A 20,581-nucleotide genomic window follows, 5' to 3' on the forward strand; every position below is an offset into this window, starting at 1 on the left:
CTAATAAAAAGAAAAACTAGAATGAGCTAAGCAGTAAAACTACATCATAAGAACAAACTGCGGACACTTAGAAGAAAGGTATGATTCACTGCACTCAGAGATCAGGAAAGGCAGAAGAAGGGCAATTTCAACTGCTACGGGAGAAGTATGATCCCCTCGGCAGAGCATACGAGTGATGAAGGATATTTCAAACCAAGGAAACATTAGCAAAGGCATCGAATATAAAAACACACAGAATGTGGGAAATGGTCCAGGATGCATTAAAGGATGTAGAGAGATGAAGATGGTATATGACTTTGAACTCAAGCATCAAAGTTAACTCCTTAGCGTCTGATAAAGACAGATCTGTACAAACACTGGCCACAGAAGGGAGGAAAAGAAATCTGCCTAATCACCAACATTTTAGCTGACTTGGCCTCATTCCATACAATCTTCTCACATCCAACGTGCAAAAGACTGCAGAAACGGGGAGAAGAAAGAACAAGAAGTATAAGCTAAATAACATTTTCCCAAATAAGAAATTAGCCAAATAGCATCTGTCCAAATAAACATAAAAATTCTAAACTTCTGAACACTTAGATGAGATTTTCATTTTAATCACAAAGTCTCCATTTCTCAGGAATCCTGGCAATTTTCAACACATGTCATTGCACAACATGCTTTTATTGAAAGATGGGCTGGAAAACCATCTGAGACCACGTCAGACCAGCATTGACTGATCGTTGGCATCAGATGACTGTGTCAATTTCAACATGGCAGCAACAGACCATGGTGGGGGAGGGGGAACAGGGAGAGCATGAAGTGTTCTGTGGCAAATAAAAAATCACAAAATCTAGCAGTTCCATTGTGCCCACATCTGCCATTATTTCCAATTCAGCACCTGTGGTAGAGCCAGTGTGGTGCTGCCATTTTTTCCTTTGACCTTCATAACAGAACTCTGCCTCCATTTGGGGCAAAACTTTGCCCAATTACGATATTTGTTCTCCCAACCAATACACGGCTACACTTGATCCTCCTCCCTGAAACATTAGCATCTCCCTAGGTAGGACTTGAGGGGAAGCTTTCGTGTTCCTAATAAAAGGGCACAGATCACAAAGGCTTTCCTCCTTTGCCCTCCACGATCTTAAGATGGAAGTTTCCTCTGCGATAACAACAAACTACTTCATACTTAACTGACTGAGATCTTCTTGAGCACAGGAACCACTTCTTTGGACCCACCTTATAATTTAGTTTGGCTCCTCACCCAAAAATAAAAGCTCCATACATTTGTAAGGGGTGCCTGGGTGGCTCAGTCGGTTGGGCATCCAACTTCAGCTCAGGTTATGATCTCGTGGTCTGTGGGTTCAAGCCCTTCATTGGGCTCTGAGCCTGGAGACTGCTTCGGATTCTGTGTCTCCCTCTCTGTCTGCTCCTCCCCTGCTTGTACTCTCTCTCTCTCAAAAGTAATAAACATTTTTTTAAAAAGGAAAGGAAAGCTTTTACGAAAGGGACACAAGGGAAGGAAGCATCCTGCAAATCTACCAAACTCAGTGAACTTTTACGTCCACCTCTGTAATGAGTATTAATCAAATCTTTCAAATGCCACAAGCCCTTTTAAACTCAAAATGCTGCTAATCCACAAATTGTACTTCGATTGATATTCAGTACTTAAAAAGAGGCATAAAGTCCAAAAGTCACAATGAATTGATAATACTTTTAAATAAATATTTCTTTCGATAAAGCACACAAGGTTTGAAAAATATTTGATATATTTGCAAGGTATATCTTTTTGGTCTATACGAAATGCACAGAGGCTCACGGATACCTTTAAAAAAAAGAATCCCGACCCTTTTGAGTTCCAAGATCCATACGTCAAAAATATTAACTCATGAGAAGAGCATTTTATTTGAATCCATTGCATTGTCAATAGACAGCCCAGAACCCCCAGGATGTAAACTGTGGCAGAGCCATGACTTTGCCTTCTGCCTTGGCCAACTTTAATCTAGTTTTAAATTTCTGAAGCAGGCTTCTGCTCCTATTTATAATGTGAAGTTTAAAAAAAACATGTTAACACTTATGAAATTGTTATGCTACATAAAAATTCCCCTGAGTCTGAGATGCCCGTAGAAATGCAAGAGATGAAAAATAATTTGCTCTATCACGCATTTTCTTATTTATCAGCAGGCATTAATAGCTTCAAATCAAAGTTAAATTTCCTATTTAGAGGGGCCAATGATTGAAATAAAAAAGATAAATAGCTTCAGTTTCTTAACATCACGAAAGCAGACATCTGCTAAGTTCCAAGAGAGACTTTTTAAAGTGCATTTTACAAGCAATCAACAGTTTGTCAATTTCTTCCAGTCCCTGGATCAAAATGAATCCATTTGTCCTCTTCATTTACAACCCAAGAAATGAGCTTTATGAGATCTAAGGCAAAGATCATGCCACCTTAACCATAATCCAAAACAAAAAGAAAAGTGAGAAGGTAAGAAAGAATTAAAAAAAGGGTCCCCCAAAACAATATCTTTGGAGCAACTGTCAAATTTGGTTTTGTCCATTTTAGCCGTGACTTCCGGCCTAGAGCTGCTGAAAAGGAGGATGGGAGAAAGGAGAGGTGGCCATCGCCCCTTGGAAAAGCTATAAATAAAACGTCTGAAAAATACAGTAGTTAGCAAGAGACTTCAGAGAAATCAGGAGTGGGAAGAACTTCACTCCCATTCATTGAGGAAAGGAGGAGGAGAAAAGAGAGAAAGGGAGAGGGTCAAAAAAAAAAAAAAAAAAGGGAGGGGATGGAGGAAACACAAATATGGCCCCAAATCACAGAGCAGGTCTACCTTACGTGCAGAGAGCCCTGCAAATTAAGTTTTCTTTCCGAAAGACTCCCTCCAAGTCTTCCCTGAATGCCTGCCCTGATCCTGGGTACCCTGCCTGTACAGGCCCCTCCCGTTCAGAGCACACACACAGATCTCACGGGCCAGCCTCTGTTCAACGAGAGCATTAAATTACGTTATGAAGAAACACGCCAGTTCTCTGGGCCAAGGAGTAAAGAGATCAGCACTGCATTTGTGTCCATTTACCGTTAACACAACAGACAGAAAGAAACGCCAGTTAGTCGGTTTTTTAGACTCTGCATTCTTCATTCTCTAGACCACCTGACTTGCCAGAAAACCACTGAGCTGGACCACTTAAACAGTCTGTCAACATCCTAACGCAGATATTGGCTGTACTCTATATGTGAATATTTAAGTATAATTTCAATCTCCCCAAGAGGATTCCCACGGGGGAATACTAATTTGAATTTTCTTCCATTGCACAACACTCTCCCAAATTTGCACTTTTGCAAAGCCTTTTTCTACACAGCATCAAGCTCCTAGAGAAAAGAAGTGGGGGGGGGGGGACACCCCAGCTGACTGTCGCCAGATGAACTTTCCTGGATTCGGAGAGCTTTGTTTTGAAGATTTCCGCCTTGTATTAAATCAAAGCGGCAAAGCAGGTCTTGAAGACTAGTGAACTACATTCTCCACCCAGAAGGTCAAGGCTGCCAGCACTGGACGTATTTAACTTTCTGGGCTAGAGAGCCCACACTGTCCCAGAGTGAACTTACAGAGCCATTCACATTTTTAACCAACAACTACAAATGTTTCTTGAGAACTAAGACTCGGACAGCCTGGGCCTGTGTCTTTTTGGCTATTTTGGCCCAAACGGCTGTATGCATCCCCGACACCATTTCTACCCCAGGCCCGGAGACTAGAGGGGATTCATTTTATAATGGGTACCAAAATTACTTTATTTGTTCTGGACGTAGTAAAAGCTTCATTACTTAAAATGATAGGCCACTTTTTCAGTACAGAGATTTGGCAGAAAGGTGACAGTGGCATCCAAGTTACAAAAACCTTAAGCTTTATAACAGATGCCAATAGCAGGGCTACACCCTTATAAACAACGAGGACAAAAAATCATTCTCCAGCGATGCGCCAGAACATAGAAGCTGCGGGCCAGGGCTGTGGGATAATGAGGGTTCTTTTTGTTCAGTGGCACTTAGTAAAGCAAGGCTGTGTGCATGAAAAATTCCAGGGGGAAAGATGTTCGCACCCCTTCTTCATCTCCCAGTGGAGCAAGCACACGGTCGACAAGGAAAGGGTTTCCCTAAGGAAGGACATGTGTGCGGCCATGACCTTCAGGTTCGTACCCTGGAGACCCTTCCAGCCTGGCGGCCTCGCTCTTCTCTGCCCACAAGTTCTGCTCCATGCAGCACATTTCGTGACACAGAATTTGAAGGCTGAGTGTCAATGGGTTCAAGGAAAATTCTTCCTGTGTAGCAATCAGTTTGTGGCTGCAAGCAACAGACATGGACTCTAGCTCACTTGAGAAGAAAAAAATAAATTATCAGAATGACATCAAATTGAAAAGAGGAAGGAGAGGGGTGACTGGGTGGCTCAGTCGGTTAAGTGTACGACATTGGCTCAGGTCATGATCTCAGGGTTCATGGGCTAGAGCCCCATGTCGGGCTCTGTGCTGACAGCTCGGAGCCTGGAGCCTGCTTCAGATTCTCTCTCTCTCTCTCTCTCTCTCAAAAATAAACATTAAATAATTTTAAAAAGAAAAGAAAGGAGGAAGGAAGGACCAAGCTTCCTTCCATCCCAAGAAAGGATGGGGATCAAGAAGCTCCTGGGGTCTACACAGCAGGACTACAGATCTTGGTGCTCAGAATAATCAGTTTTGGTGACTTTCAGCCTTTTTGCCATCCTGCTCAGGATCCCAACTTTGGGAGAAAGTGTCTGATTAACTCAGATACTAACTCACAGCCCCCCACCCACAGGAGAGGGAGAAGAACTCCCAAACATGTGATCAGGGTGCTGTTACCAGAAGACGGGAAATGAAGCTGGGCAGCAAAAAATCACAGATGTCTACCTCAACCGCTTCAACATAAACTGTCTTCGCAGTCCTACAAAACCATTTATTTTTTCAACTTCTAGAGACAACTTTGTCAAAACCTACAATTAATATTATCACCCAAGAGTCTGTTACAAATGTTCCCTATAAAGAACCCCACAGTGGGGCATGTGGGGGCCTCAGTCAGTTGAGTGCCCCAACTCTTGATTTCAGTTCAGGACATGATCCTAGGGTTGTGGGATCGAGCCCTGTGTGTGTCTCTCTCTCTGCCCCTCTCTCTAGCTCACTCACTCTCTCTCTTCCTAAAATAAGTAAATTTTTTTACAAAAAGAAATCCATGGTCTTCAATTTAGGAAAACACTTGGAGCTCCAGATGATGGACATTCTTCTATTGGATAATGAGGGCTAAGTAATTCATCGTGTTTCTCTTCTTACTCAGGCTGCCAGGAAGCTCAGAGCTGAAAGTTTCAGGCTCAGATACAGTAGCCATCCTAGGTTTTCAGGTACAACTAAATCCTTCATTATATGATTGGTATTTGAGGGGTTTTATTTCAGTCTTCTTTTAATGCATGAGTGGTATTTCTAGCTTTTACTGAAAAGTACTTCAAAAGCATTTGAATTTCTTTCTTTACTAACCAAAAAACGAATCCTTTCAGAACTGCATGAGAACCTGATACATAATTGCATTTTCTGAGCTTTTAGCTTGGCCAGGAGCTTTATGTTCTGCAACCTGCATCACATCATTCCTTTTTTGCTAGTGCAGAGTTCACTTCCTGCAGCAGAAAACTATTTCAGACGCATTTCTGGTTTTAAAAGTGGCAGTAGCAAAGCAGATTAAATTTGATCAGCTAGAAGGACGGATAGATAAATAATAACCCTACTCTTGAGTCTGATTATAGCGTCGGATAATTTTCAGAATAGTTATAATACCGTTCATAAACTTTTATTGGAAGGGGGTCAAATGGAGGAGCAAGACAGAACTGTCTCAACCCTAACCAGACAGAGGATCCAGGTAACTAGACAGAGCAGCCACGTAACCAGACAGAGGAATGAAGGCACACACAGCATTTGTGCCTTCACAGACCGAGGAGATTGGCTGAGGGTGAGAGGCCTAATCCATCGGTTTATGGGTAGAGCCACTTTCTGGTTGATTGCATGTACTTTTACTGCTAAAAAGAATCCGAATCGCATAATTCTGCAGGAATGGGCAGAGCTAAGAGGAACAGCAGCATATTTGGGAAGGGGAAGCAGCAGATCTGCTCCCCAGGGGATCAGAAAACATCTACAGGTGTTTTTGAGTAGTTTGCGGGTGTTTGGGGGCTTTTTGGTTTTTGGTTTTGGGGTTTTTGTGGGTTTTTTCTTTTTTTGGTGGAAACAGCAATTCTTAAATACCAAGGTGTTGGCACCACTAACAACGTCTTTTCAGGTGGCTTTCCTGAAATAGCATTTGAACAGTTCTTCAGAGGCTGATAATCGGGGAGGAAAATGTTGAAAGCCATTAAGTTAAAACCTATTCTCCTTCTTCTAAATTTCCCCCCTTTTTGGAAGCCATCTGTTCCAATGTTTGGCAGTAAAAACGCCCCAAATGAGGCAATACCGTAACAATGAGAGATTCCCACTTGCCTGGCGGGGGCTACGCAGGAAACAGTGACCTGGGTGTAGCGAAAAGTCGGAGGCGCCCCCACTTCTTCCTGGAAGTCCTCCCCCCATGCTCAAGGTCGGCAGACGCCACGGGCAAGAAGGCTTCTGGTTCCCGTGCTTCTCTGTGCCCTGGACACAAGGGCCACGGCGCGTCCCCGCTGCAATCATGAAGCCTCGAGCACACAGCTCCCGGAAAAGAGGGGAGAACTGGCCTCCAGGCACCTGAAGGTGGACCCCCCGAGTTGCGCTGGCAGAACAACGAAGGGCGCTAAGCAAATAAATACAGTCACAAAACTCTCCAGCACGTTGGCCTTTAAAAGCCAGAAGACCAAGAATCTTGTCCTGATTCCAAGGACTACATGAACTTTGGATTTAGATTTCCCATCAGCCAAACGAAGGGGCTGAACTTGACCAGGGTCCCCAGTCCATGTGCCCACAGGCCCATCAGCTTCCGTCACTTAGTGACGCCTGCTCTTCAAGGCCGGAGACAAGCTGGAGGCCACCTCCCATCCGCGTGGAACAGCGCGGGCCGCTGGTCACTATGTCAGAATCCACTGTGGTTTGCCCCTCCCATTTTCTAAGAGCATCAGAAAGTCCAGATTTCCTTATAAATTCCTCTAATTTTTCAATCCTGGAAACTAATTTGTAAAGTTTTTATATACACGGAAGGTGCCAAAGGAAACATTTTTGTAAGCTACAGCCAAGCCTCAGGCCCACAGTTTGTCAACTTGAAGGAGATCAAGTTCTGTACTGAAGCGCTCTGGGCTGCGGGATGTTCCTTCATGAGGGCTGGCTCCCCTCCTCCTCTCACGTGGAAACTCACGGGGCACTAGAATCCGAAAGGCTACAAGTCATCCTGCAGTAAACCAGACTCACTTTGTTTCACCCACTGCTTCCCAAAACTATTTAAAGACCGAACCCTTTGTGGCGAGGCTCCTCTGTGACAAGACTCACTAAAAAAACTCAAGACCCATGGAACACACTTTGAGAAACACCAAAACTCCATTATCCATCTAGCCCTAAAATGCTATGCAGCTATGGAAACTGAAGGAGGGGAAGAAATTAGTATTTACTGACTCCCAATAATGTGCCAGTTACCATGCTAAGCTCTAGATGTCCCATACCTCAACAAAGAGTCAAGAGTTAAATGTCATTACCCCCATCTTAAAGTTGAGAATACAAATAAGAGGCCCTGGAAGTAATCTCTAATAAGTGAGGCAGCCAAGACTTATTTCCATGCGTGCCTGATTAAAAAACTCCATGGTCTTGGGGCGCCTGGGTGGCTCTGTCAGTTAAGCATCTGACGCTTGGTTTTAGCTCAGGTCATGATCTCGCAGTTGGTGGGATAGAGACCCACGTCTGACTCTGAGTTGACAGTGTGGAACCTGCTTGGGATTCTCTCTCTGTTCCTCCCCTGCTGTCATGTAAGCATGCTCTCTCTCTCTCTCTCTCTCACACACACACACACACACACACACACACACACACATACACACACACTCTCTCTCTCTCTAACAAATAAAATGAAAATAAATAAATAAATAAAACAAGTAAAATGAAAAAATAAATAAAAGGGATGGAGTCAAGTGCCTTAAATTTTCCTCCCCGAGGAGAAAAAAAAAATGTTTGTAAACTAGATTAGTATTATTTTTGTGAATGCTTCTCAATCCTAAGGTTCAACGGCCATGGGTGAAGTTGCTATGTGCTATCTAAATTTTTGAGTTGCCATACTCATGAGAAAAAGAATTATTTCATAAGAAATCCAAGCCCTACATCTGCTAAGCACATCACATCTGCAAACTAGAATCAAGAGCACTCATGGTTTTGCATGATATATTCTCTCTGTTTTCTGTTGTAGAAGGAGGAATATCAAGAAGGTGGCCCATCCAGTCACGGAGCCACAACCCACAAAATTTACCCATTCAACAGTACAATTGCCCTGAGTCTACAGGTCACCAGGGTCAGAGCCAGGTGCTGGGACGTAGGGCAAAAAAGGCCTGAGGACTGAGGATCTGAGGACTGAGCCACTCTGGGCAGTCTGGAAAGAAGCGAGAAACACACCACCGAGAGCAAGAACAAGAAAGGGGCCATTCTGAATGACGGATGGAACACCCAGGCACCAATGTGAACCATCTACCCTTTGGGTGGGATTTCTTCTCTTGCTCAATCATTAGTTACAACTTAGGATCCTTAGGCAAATGGAGATGGATGAAACATGTCATCTCGAGGACTAAATAAAAGAATGTTTTAAAAGGAGCGAATGGAACTCTAAGAAAAATACAGTTTGTTATTTACATGCTAGGTTAGAATTTTAATTTCCAGTGAAAAGAAAGTGAAAGCTAGAGAGAACTGTCAGAAGCGAGGGCAGAAATCATGTATTGTCAGTTTCCCCAACACCGAGCACAGTGCCTGCCGTACAATGACCACTTCACATACCCTTGTTTGAACACATTTTTTTACACATTTTTTAATTTTTTTAATGTTTATTTATTTTTGAGAGAGAGAGACAGAGTGTTAGTGGGGGAGGGGTGGAGAGAGAGGGAGAGAGAATCTGAAGCAGGCTCCAGGCTCCAAGCTGTCAGCACAGAGCCCAACATGGGGCTCGAACTCACGAACTGTGAGATCATGACCTGAGCCGAAGTCAGAGGCTTAACCAACTGAGCCACCCAGGTGCCCCTTGAACATCTTCCTATAGGGACAGTCAACGCATAAAACGCTGTGTAATTTCCGAAGTTCCGACCTATATATAAACCCGTGAAACCATCAGCATAATCAAGGTGTTGAACACATCCATCACTCCCAAATGCTTGTTCAAGCCTTTTCAAAATCTGTCCCCTCATCCAACACTCAGATCCACTCATGTGCTTCCCACCACAGGACATCCCCCCCAGGACTGAGCGCTCCAGTTCAGCCACATCCTCACCAACACAAGGTATGCTTGAAGTCTCGTTACTTTGAGCTCTCCCGTAGGTACTTAGTGGTATCTCACGGTGGTTTGAATCTGCATTTTCCTGATTACAAATGATGTTCAACAGCTTCCTGTGCTTGTTTGTTGTCCATATAACTTCTTTGTTCACATTGGTTTTTTTTTTAATTGGGTTGTTTATCAAATTATTATTGAGTGTTGAAACTCCTTTGGATATCTGGATATCCTGGACACAAGTCCTTTCCCACAGTTTGCAAATATTTTCTCCTAGTCTGTGTGTCATCTACTCATTCTCTTGCCTATGTTGCTTAAAGAGTAGAAGGTTTTATTTTGATGAAGTCCAATTTAATCAAATTTGCCTTTTATCAATTGCTTTTTTGTGATTGTTCTAAGAAATCGTTGCCCAGTCTAAAGAAACTTCGAGCTGTCATACATAAAAAGTTACAAAGATCTTCTACTGCCTTTGTCTGCAAGTGGCTCTGCATTTGGGCCTGTGATGAATTGTGAGTTTGTAGATACCAGATGTATGATGTCAGGATTAAAGTTTGGGGGTCTGCATGTGGATATCTAATTGCTGTTGCATCATTTGTTGAAAAGACTGCCCTTTCTCCAGCAAACTAAGTTCTTTGCACCTTAACCAGAACTGCACACACTTCTGATCGAAAAGCAGAATTCTCAAAAGGGGCCTTCAAGAACAGCCGCTAAAACATAAACCATGCACACTCACGATGCAGCAATTCCAATGCCGCCGGTCCAGTCTAAAGAAATAGAAGCGCATGGATGTAAGGATGCGCCCAGATAGTTGAAACAGTATTGCCTACGTGGGAACAAGAAAAGAACGCGGACATGTCCCCAGATAAGCTCTGACAGAGGAAGAACAGGATCACCTGTGGTCCAACTGTACCACAAATTCTAGGCAGATACTTAAAAAGAATGAGTTGGACTACACGTACAGTAATCCCCCCCCCTCCATCTACGGGGATTATGTTCCAAGCCCCCCAGTGGATGTCTGGAACCCGCAGAGAGTACCAAACCCCCTACGTGCTATGTTGTTTCCTATGCGTGCATACCTAGGACAAATTTTAACTTGTAAATTAGGCACAGTAAGAGATTAACAGCAATAACCGATAATAAAATAGAATAATTAGAGCAATATACTGTCACTGAAGGGAATATGGTCTCTCTCTGTCTCTAAAAATATCTTATTATCCTGTATTCATCCTTCTTCTTGTAATAAGGTGAATGATGTAGGCACAGTCATGTAACCCTGGGCCACTACTGACTTTCTAATGGTCTGTCAGAAGAAGGATCATGTGTTTCTTGACAGTAGTTGTGTGCAAGTAATTGAAACCATGGAAAGCAGAACCGTGGACGGTTTGTGGAGCAAAAAGAAAAAAAATTCAGTTATATATATATATAACCACACATATATATTATTGAAATACATGAGAAGGACCTAAATATGCATGTATTTCTATAATATATATATACATATATGTACATAACCACAAATACATACATTATTGAAATACCTGAGAAAGACCTAAATATGCATCTATACATTTGTACATGTTTGCAAAAACCTGGACAAAGTTGTGGAAAAATCACTGCCAGACACATCCTATGAGCTTCCTTCATGGGCAGATTTGGAAACAGAGAAAGGGACAAGCTTACGAACTTCTTAACACACTTCTAAGCTGTCTGATTTGTTACCTCATTACCCTACGCAGATATTATTTTGTAGTTTTTTAGTCAAACCTCATATAAAATAGTAGCCGTGACACACAGCAGATACGCCACTGCCTTTCACATTTGCTCCACCATTTGGAAAAAAATTCCCATTGCTTTTTTAGCCCCCCGCCTCACCTTCTCATGGTTGGTTCAAGCAGGGAGAAATGTATTGGTGCACAGAAGATACTGAAAAGAAAATTCTAAACTAAGCGTTAGGTGCTGAATCGTGTCTCCCCAAAAATTCATATGCCGAAATCCTAAACCCCAGTACATCAGATTGTGACCTTACTTAGAAACAGGCATTGCGGATGCAATAGGTTAAGGTGAACTGGTACCAGAGGTGGGTGGGCCCCTGATCTAACGCGGCCGGCGTCCTCCTACAGAGCAGAAATTAGATACAGAGATGGGGCGCCTGGGTGGCTCAGTCGGTTAAGCATCTGACTTCGGTTCAGGTCATGATCTCACGGTTCATGGGTTCAAGCCCCACGTCAGGCTCTGTGCTGACAGCTCAGAGCCTGGAGCCTGCTTCGGATTCTGTATCTCCCTCTCTCTCTGACCCTCCCCTGCTCACACTGTCTTTCTCTCTCTCTCTCAGAAATAAATAAAACATTAAAAAAAAAGAAAGAAAGAAATTAGATACATAGAGACACACACAGGGACAACGCCATGTGCCACCTCGCGATCCCGCCACCAAGCCAAGGGACACCTAAGATTTCCAGACACTCACCAGAAGCTAGGAGGGAGGCACAGAACAGACTCTCCTTCTCGGAAAAAACCAAACGTGCCGACCCCTTGATTTTGGACCCCCCCTCCCCCCCGCCACCTCTAGATGGGTGGGAGGGCAAATTCCTGCCGCTGAGGACACCCAGCCTGTGGCAGCGCTAGGAAACGAAGGCTCTAGGCTACCGGGAATGTTAAGCCCAATGCAAAAGAGCCAGCCGTCAGCACGTCCCCCAGGCCCGCAGCTCGGTTCCTGGGGAATATCCGCAGGAGACTCAGGGTGTAGACGGCTGTCTCCACTATCTCACATCACGGGTGGCTTGTACATGGGGGTGTCGCACACACCTGGGAAGAGACAGCCGCTTCCTGATGGAAGGCACCGGAGCCTGCGGTGCGCAGAAGGGGCTGCAGAATCTGTGTGTTTGTCCTCAGACCCACAAGTAACAAAGAAGCCGCGAGGCAGGGACGGAGGGACCAGGACAAGGGATCAGGACGAGTCTGTTCTCGCAGGAGGAGGACAACGAAGGAGGCTCTTTGTCCGGGCAGCTCTCCTCTCCCCTCCCTTCCCCACATGCAGTATTCACGCCTTCCTGAGGAACAGGATGAAAGGGGAAAATGGAATTTTAAAACTTGAGAGGCTCGGGGCGCCTGGTCGGCTCAGTCGGTTGAGCGTCCGACTTGGGTCAGATCATGATCTCACAGTTGGTTCAGGTTCGAGCCCCGCGTCGGGCTCTGTGCTGACAGCTCAGAGCCTGGAGTCTGCTTCAGATTCTGTGTCTCCCTCTCTCTCTGTCCCTCCCCCAGTCACGCTCTGTCTGTGTCTCTCTCAAAAATAAACATTTAAAAAATAATAATAATAATAAAATAAGTCTTGAGACGCTCTAACCCAGATTCCTAGCCCTCGTCTTCCGGCTTGCAAGTGTCTCTGCTACCATAGCTGCTACATCGAAAAGAGGGGGCCGGGGAGCTGGGTGCTTCAGTCGGTCAAGGATCTGATTCTTGGTTTGGGCTCAGGTCATGATCTCACAGTTTGTGAGTTCGAGCCCCACACTGGGCTCTGTGCTGGTGGCGCAGAGCCTGCTTGCGATTCTCTCTCTGCCTCTCTCTCTCTGCCCCTCTCTTGCTCCTTCACTCGCTCACTCTCTATCTCTGCCCCTCTCTCATAATAAATAAGTAAACTTTAAAAAAACTTTTTTAATAAAATAAAATAAAGAAAGGAGGAGTTGGCCTGGGAAAGCAAGTGTGATGATTCCTTGTGACACTGAACTTTTTGTCTTAAAAGTGGATCCCCAATCGAAATAGGTTCTTTTTAAAATAATGTTCACGGTGGGGCGCCTGGGTGGCTTAGTCGGTTAAGCGTCCGACTTTCGCTTAGGTCATGATCTCGCGGTTTGTGGGTTCGAGCCCCGCGTCAGGCTCTGTGCTGACTGCCGGCTCAGAGCCTGGAGCCTGTTTCAGTCTGTGACTCCCTCTCTCTCTGACCCTCCCCTGTTCACGCTGTCTCTCTCTCTCTCCTAGAAATAAATAAAACATTAAAAAAAAAAATTAAAAAAAAAAAATAATGTTCACGGTTACCAAGTGAAAAGCAAAAACAAAACACAATGTCTAACTCAGGAGGCAAACAATCTGCCAGAAAACAATCTGAGGCTGCCATGGACCGACTCTGAAGTCAACCCACACTTGTCCCTGCTGGGNGACTCAGGAGGCATTCAATCTGCCAGAAAACAATCTGAGCCTGCCATGGACTGACTCTGAAGTCAACCCACACTTGTCCCTGCTGGGGAGAGGCCATTACCATCGGCCTGCTGTCCACACACCATGTAGGGACCTCACAACCTGGATTGCCTTGAGGATAAAACCCTAGACTTCCCTTGGTCTCTGCCTGCCCGGAAAAGTATCACTGAGATCCGCCTAAAAGCAACTACCTTTCACGTCCCATGAGTGTAATGACCAACGTTAACTACCTCTTGAAGCACACTGACTATATTTTCCAGAGACGCTCCCTTTAGCAACACAGCACCTGTTCACCACCTTTCTGAGGATGTTGACCAGAAGCAGAAGGGGGAGGAAGAAGCAGTAATTTATTTGTTTTATAATGTCTGTTTTCATTTTCTTCGAATCCACCATAAAGAAAGTCACACACTCAGTATAAAAAGAGCATGCTACACAGACACATTCATTTTGTCCCAGTGTATGAGAATTGAGCATCCCTAGAATTCCAGAAATACAGAGAACGTGGTCAAAAGCAACATGGTGTCATCACTGTATTGGTTTATGACGGCTGCTATCGGGTGGCTGAAAATAATAGAACCATTATTCTCTCACGCTTCTGGAGGCTGGAAGTCTCAAATCAAGATGGCAGCAGGGCCTCAGTTCCTGCAAAGGCTCTAAGGAAGAACATGACCTTGATTCTTCTAGCTTTTGATGGTTGCCAGAATCCCTAGTGATCCTTGGCTTGTGACAGCAGAACTCCGTCCTCCGCCCGTGTTCACACAGCTTTCTCTCCTACGCCTCTTCTGTGCCTTCAAATCCCTCCTTGTAAGGACACCAGCCACTGGGTATAGGGCTCACCCTAATCCACTGTGACTCAACTCACTGACATCTGCACAGACTCTATTTTGAAATAAAGCAATACTCACAGGTAACAGGATTAGGATGCCGGCTGTCTTTTTGTGGATTGTTGCTCAATCCACAGCAACGAGTAAGACACGGGGACCAGGGTCTCAATCTGAACCTGGGTCCCTCAGTAACTGTGTCAGTTAGAAAGGCCAAAGCTCCAAGTAAAGAAAGACTCGGCTGGTATATAAGCTTCAACACGCAGAGGGAGTTGGTGTTTTCTCTCGCTACTGGAATCTCCCTTATCAAAGCAAGACCTCAGCGGCAACAGCTAAGGGAAAAAGGAGGTGGTCTGGGCCATCAGGGATGGGAAAGATGACCTCAGCAAGGTGAGGGACCTAAGTGGCACAGGCATTAGGCGAGAGAGCTTCGTGAGACACTGCAAGCACCAAAATAGGCCCAAGGTAACGGAACAAGTCTGTGCCTTGTTCCCGACACCATCCTTTCCCAGTTCTTGGCCTGAGGGTTTGGACCCAGTGAATACTCTCAGGCTGTATCACTCACTGGTTGGCAGCTAAATCGGGATCAAAACTCTTTTTTAACATAAAATGATAGTAACTAATTCCACTAGGCTCCAAGGAGGTCTTTGGACAAAGACCTCAACTATTTCTTCTGGCTCTACTTAAACAAAGCCTCCGTTTAGATTTGGGCCCAAGGGGGCTGAGGGAAGCACACTGCAGTGTTACTGGGTGTTTCTGGACTCATTTTATTTGCTGACCACTAACGACTCCCTGAATTGCCGCTATTTGCTATTTTGGAAAGCCCTGTGGAAGGCAGCCTGGTCTCCAGCCGCCTCGGGGCTATCTGGACGGACTCTTCCAAGACTCAGTCTCCAAGGCTCAGCTACATAGGGGGATGGAGTCAGTGCGAAGGGAGCGGGGAGGAGAGAGCCAATCTGGAACATCAAACAAAAATGCGAAAGTTGCCTAACACCCCGAGATAACCCAACACAGTCAACATTAAACAGCCCAATTAGTCAATGGGTAACCAGGGGGCAGAGGGTTGTTTCCAAGGTTGGCATTTTGCAAGTCACTTGGTGGAGATTCTGCCGACAAACTCGGAGAAAGACCCAGTAATGTAAGCTAGCATTCCGCCTCTGAAAGACCTCAAATTAACAACCCCAAGACTTCCTTAAAAACCATGAAGCCCAATGCTTTGTATGCCACTCATCTAAGAGGGATGAAAAGAACCGCCAAATCTAGAATCAATTTGGTGAGAGACCCATGCCTTGCTAAGAGTGGCTACCCCTTATTTCTAAGCAATTGCTCCTGAACTCCCCGACCTCCTTCCTCCCTTCCAAACGTGGGGAGCCCTGGTCAGCACAGGCAACCTCAAGAGATATGAAAGCAGCCTCGCTAAGCCACCCAGACCACCACTGCTGTAATTCTATGTATTAATAGACAATATGACCAGCACATCTAAAGCAAACTGCTCAGGGCACCTGGGTGTCTCAGCCGGTTAAGCGGTTGAGCATCGGACTTCAGCTCAGGTCAGGATCTCACGGTTCACGAGTTCGAGATCCCCTCCGGGCCCTGTGCTGACAGCTCGGAGCCTGGAGCCTGCCTCGGGATTCTGTGTCTCCCTCTGGCTCTCTGGCTCTCACCCCCGCTCGCGCTCCATCTCTCTGTCTCTCTCAAAAATAAAAAAACATTTAAAAAAATAAAATCAAGCATCCTGCTTCGTCTTCCCCTCTTGCTTTACAGACAAGTGGTGAAGAAGCAAGCTCTGAAGCCAAACCACCTGGTTCAAATTCCAGCTCGGCTCCTTTCTAGCCCGCCCTTCCCTGACCAAATCATTTAACCTCTTTGGCTTTCAGTCTATTAACTATAAAATGGGGATAACAGTGGCTATGGACGGTAAATGACCTAGATAATTCAAATAAAACTCGTAGCACAGTACCACACACACAGCACGTGCTCCATAAAAACGGGCCACTGTCAGCCCCTTCCCTGCTCTGTGTTTCCTTTGCCAATGTAACGTCTGCCCGGAAATGTGTCCTATTTGCGAAAGTTTGCTCTCTGCCTGGAAGGCCTGGCCTAATGCTCTCCAGCTGACGTTCTAGACGGTTCTTCCATCACTGACAAGTGATGAAAAGAGAGAAGTGGAGAAATAAGTCTAGAACAATCTATAGTCCAAGTGAGAGTGAAATCTATCAGAGAAGGCAAGGCAGAGAAATGGCAACATAATTTAACCTCCTAAAATCCGCAAAGTTTTATCTCTAGTAAAACTTAAGTTTTATTTGCATGAACCTCTTTGCCAGCCCAAAGCTTTAACCAGCAACGAAAGAAAGTGGGGTCTGGTTTTCTCCTGACCCTTCCTCACTCCATCCTGCTTTGATGGGGCCAATGCTCGGCCATTGGACAAAATGAGAGTAAAAAGAAAAGTAGAGCAAGAAAATGATCCAGGCTGAGAAGACAAAAGCCAGCTTTACGGATAGGAGGTCTGTATTTTCTGGATCTGCCGTGGAGAAATTTCAATCTCAGGGAAGACAGGCAAATGATTACATTGGAACCTTAACAGACCGCCTCATGAGAAGACAGTTGCACAGGCTCCACATTTAGAATGTGCTGGAACTTGCGTCTCATACATTCCTACTATCACATTCCACTCTGTCCTTGTAATAACTCCACCACAGGCAAGGATCTGTTGGCTTCCTTTGTTTCAAGCTCCGTCTCCATTCATCTTTCTCCTGCTCGCCTCCTTTCCTGGCCTGCAGCGAAATGTATGCAGTAGCTCACCAAAAACACAGGCTCCGGGGAAATACACGTGCCTACGGCTAAGCGCGTCTGCACTCTTGCAAGCATGAGTAGGTCATTTCCAAGGGATTCGCCCCGCCCAATAATCAAGGCAATTAACAAACCCATGCAAATTGTAAAATATCAAGGCCGGAAGTAATCTCATCTCTATTTTAAAAAACCAATATCTAGCCCTAAAAGTCCCCTTTACTTTTCTCAGAAGAGCCTGTTTCAGATCTGCTTCTTTAAAAATGTATAACTCTCCCAGTCCCTCCAAGAAAAAGAGCCTGCTGTGCAGTAGGGAAGGTGAAAGGGGGAAGAATTCATATTTATTCATCTTTAAAACTTGGGGTGGTAATTTAAATCTTCACATTCCTTTTGATCCTATTATATTTTTAATGGCAGAAACTCCCAGCCAGGGCTCGAGTGGGATGCAACCGAAGTTTTAACATTCAGGGGAGCAGATGAACTTGCCGCGGTTTGTGTGACTGAATGAGGAATTATCCAGCTCAGCCCTGCTTGGGGCAACAGGTCCCTTTGCCCGGTACTGGATTTGGGTCACCCGGCTACACTGCAAATCAGAAAATATCGGCATCATTTTGTTTGGCAAGGAAGTGAGCATTGACAGTGATAAGCAAACCTGATCAGAGATGTCAGATCCTGAGCAAAAAGGGCTGGCTGCCAGACCCAAATTAGCTAGAAAGTCGCAGTCTGGCCGAAGCAAGGTTCTGCCACACTGCCAGGGCCACAGACTCTTTGAATGGGCATCACCTAGTAGGAACTCATAAAATTAAGAAAAAAATGTCCTTCTCTCCTTCCCTGGAATCTTTTGTGTCTAGGTATTTGTACAATAAATTGGCTCCCTCGTCTTCAGTCCTATTCGAGAGCTCTGGGGATGCTTCCTTTAAGGATTGTCTTCACCCCAGCTCATCTAAATTGCATTCCTGCATTAAAAATTAATGAGGTTGTACGAGAAGGTGAGGATTTGTGTAAGAAGGGCGGGGCTTGGACTTCATTCAGGAGTGGGACTCATCATTTATCTCCCCATCCAGCACAATACCCATCACCATGTCCACAGCCAGAGAATCAAGACAAGATAAAGCATCCCATTCACTGAGGAATCAGAAACCAATGTTCCTATATGGTGGTGCCTTGAGGGGAAGAAAAAAATCCCAGACAGCAGAGACCGTGACAAACATAACCACAAGGAATGTAAATAAAATATTATTACACGCAGCTCACTCACCACCTCAACCCTCAACAACTCCCTCCCCCAGAAGCAAAAAAGTAAAAACATACAAATTGTGTGTTTTTAAAAAGAGCCGAGCTGCTATTTGGAAAGAAGCCACAAATATGAAGATTTTTCTCCATTTGGCTCACTTCTGTAATCACGAGGCTTGAACTGTACCTTTACAAGCGAACCAGGCTTGTTTACTAATTTTAACTTGGGGAGCATGAAGTTGAGCCTCGCAGCTCGCGCTCACATAGGTAACTACCTTCCAACAGTGATTTGATCTTAGTCAGTGATGAGCCACGTTTACCTGAGCTTTCAAAAGCCCAATCCTCGTGCTCTTTCAACAGGACACTTTAAAATGAAATAAATGCATTGCAAGTCACAACTGTAACCACCCAGACTCGTGCCAAACACACAGGTGTAAATTTCACAGAAGAGCCAGGAGAACAGTTCTAGTAAAGGAACGATCACCATGCAGGATGCAAGCCAGAGCTCTCGCCTGCCAAGGGTCACGTGCTCCGGAGCACACAGGAGTCCTTAAATGAAACAGGCCGGCAGTGAGAACTTCAAGAGACAAAATCCACAAACTTTGCAGAGGCACGGAACAGCAGGGCAGAAAAGCCGCCTCAAGGGAAGTCTGGCTTCATCTCTCTAAGGGCTTCTAAGAGCTACCCTGGTCCCCGGGACGGGGCGCCCTCCATCCTCCTCCGTCACCCCTTCCCTTAGAATAGAAGCCGTGCCCTGAACTGACAGGGACTTCAAACGGCACCACTGGTTACTGGTGTCAGTGCTGAAATACATTCACGTTACCTTTGGTCAATCACTCAGAGCTCCATGTTGATAGTGCCTTGATCAGACGAGGAAGTTAGACACTGGTCACCTACCACCTTGTCTCCAAGACTAAACGTCTCTTTTCTTGTTTCGTCTGTTTGACACCCTGGGGGACTGGCCTGGTGTCTCAGGTTCTGTTCATGTGAACCCACACCCATGAATCCAAAGACCCGGGGAGGCTTAGCAACAGGCTCTGGGGCATCTGCTTCTGCTAAAGGCAATGCCCTCTGCAGGTTAATCCTCAGCATGGGAACTCATTGGGCAAAGGTTAGCCTCTCCAGGCACCTAAGGGACAGTCTGCATTTTGCATTGGGAGCTTTACATTTGCATTGAGAAACCTCCCAAGCCAGCGAGGGTTCCTGGCCTCAACGATGCTTCTGACCCACTGAGCTTTCCAGGGCCCAGTATTTTACCACTTAAACACTCCTTCAAAGTTTACTAAGAAACAATGTGGCTCTCAGCCTGCCAAAAGTTTAACTGCAGGTTTCAGTGGATTTTATCTGGCAGAGTAACAGCTCTCTCTCTCTCGGGAATATTTGTGAGCAAAAGGCAGTCATCAAACCTTGCAGTCTGGGCAATTCCAGGGTCCCAAGTGTCACTGGGTGAGCGCCTTTCTATAAACATCCCTCCTCATTTTGACCTCCTTCCTGTCACCCTGGCTTCAAAATCCAAATTAAAGGCAGTCTATCGTCTCAGTAGACAGCACGTCAAAACTTTTGATGGGATGACCAGCGGCATGACTATTCCTAGCTGAACTTAACTCTTGATTTTGAAATATCTGGGGATGGGGGGGGGGGGGGCTGAAGTTCAGGGGAGATGAAGGGAGAGCACCAACAAAAAGAAAAATAAAATATAAAGTAAAATGAAATATAAAATAAAATATATAGCATACCATGGCCAGGTCGAAGCAAGTTTGATATTTCCAAATTATACTGGCAAATGGATGCTTTCACGAATCATCTGTTCTGTCTTTCCCGGAGACAAAAAAGAAGAAAAAAAATAATCTGGATGCAAACACCCTAACCCCAGACCGGTAAATTGTGTCAGTGCAATGCAATCTAACATTGCCGGTCAGAAAGTGCAAGCTTACATATATCGACACGCACACAAACACCCCGAGCCAAAAGTTGTAACGCCCGATGCGACGCGCCGGCCAATGTATCACNCTGGGCCAGGGGACAGCCAGCCAGGGGAGAGGGCAGGGCCTGGAGAGCGGGGCTTGGGTTCAGCAGGGATCTCGGAAGCGCCCGGGACGCGCCTGGTGCTGTGCGGCAC

The 20,581-nt window shown here is 45.3% G+C and overlaps 1 protein-coding gene across 1 annotated transcript in view; it reads right to left on the reverse strand.

Annotated features, from left to right (window-relative positions):
• PID1 (phosphotyrosine interaction domain containing 1) overlaps positions 1 to 20,256 on the reverse strand; it is a 229,392-nt gene extending 209,136 nt beyond the window's left edge. The window contains exon 1 of the mRNA XM_077761337.1: positions 20,199 to 20,256. Coding sequence (XP_077617463.1) covers positions 20,199 to 20,201 — 3 coding nt within the window. The 5' untranslated portion in view covers positions 20,202 to 20,256. The remainder of the gene's footprint in view (positions 1 to 20,198) is intronic.
• Positions 20,257 to 20,581: the final 325 nt, after the last annotated feature.

This window comes from Crocuta crocuta, unplaced genomic scaffold (assembly GCF_008692635.1).
Source record: "Crocuta crocuta isolate KB4526 unplaced genomic scaffold, BGI_CrCroc_1.0 scaffold516, whole genome shotgun sequence".
In the NCBI taxonomy this organism is placed as follows: Eukaryota; Metazoa; Chordata; class Mammalia; order Carnivora; family Hyaenidae; genus Crocuta; species Crocuta crocuta.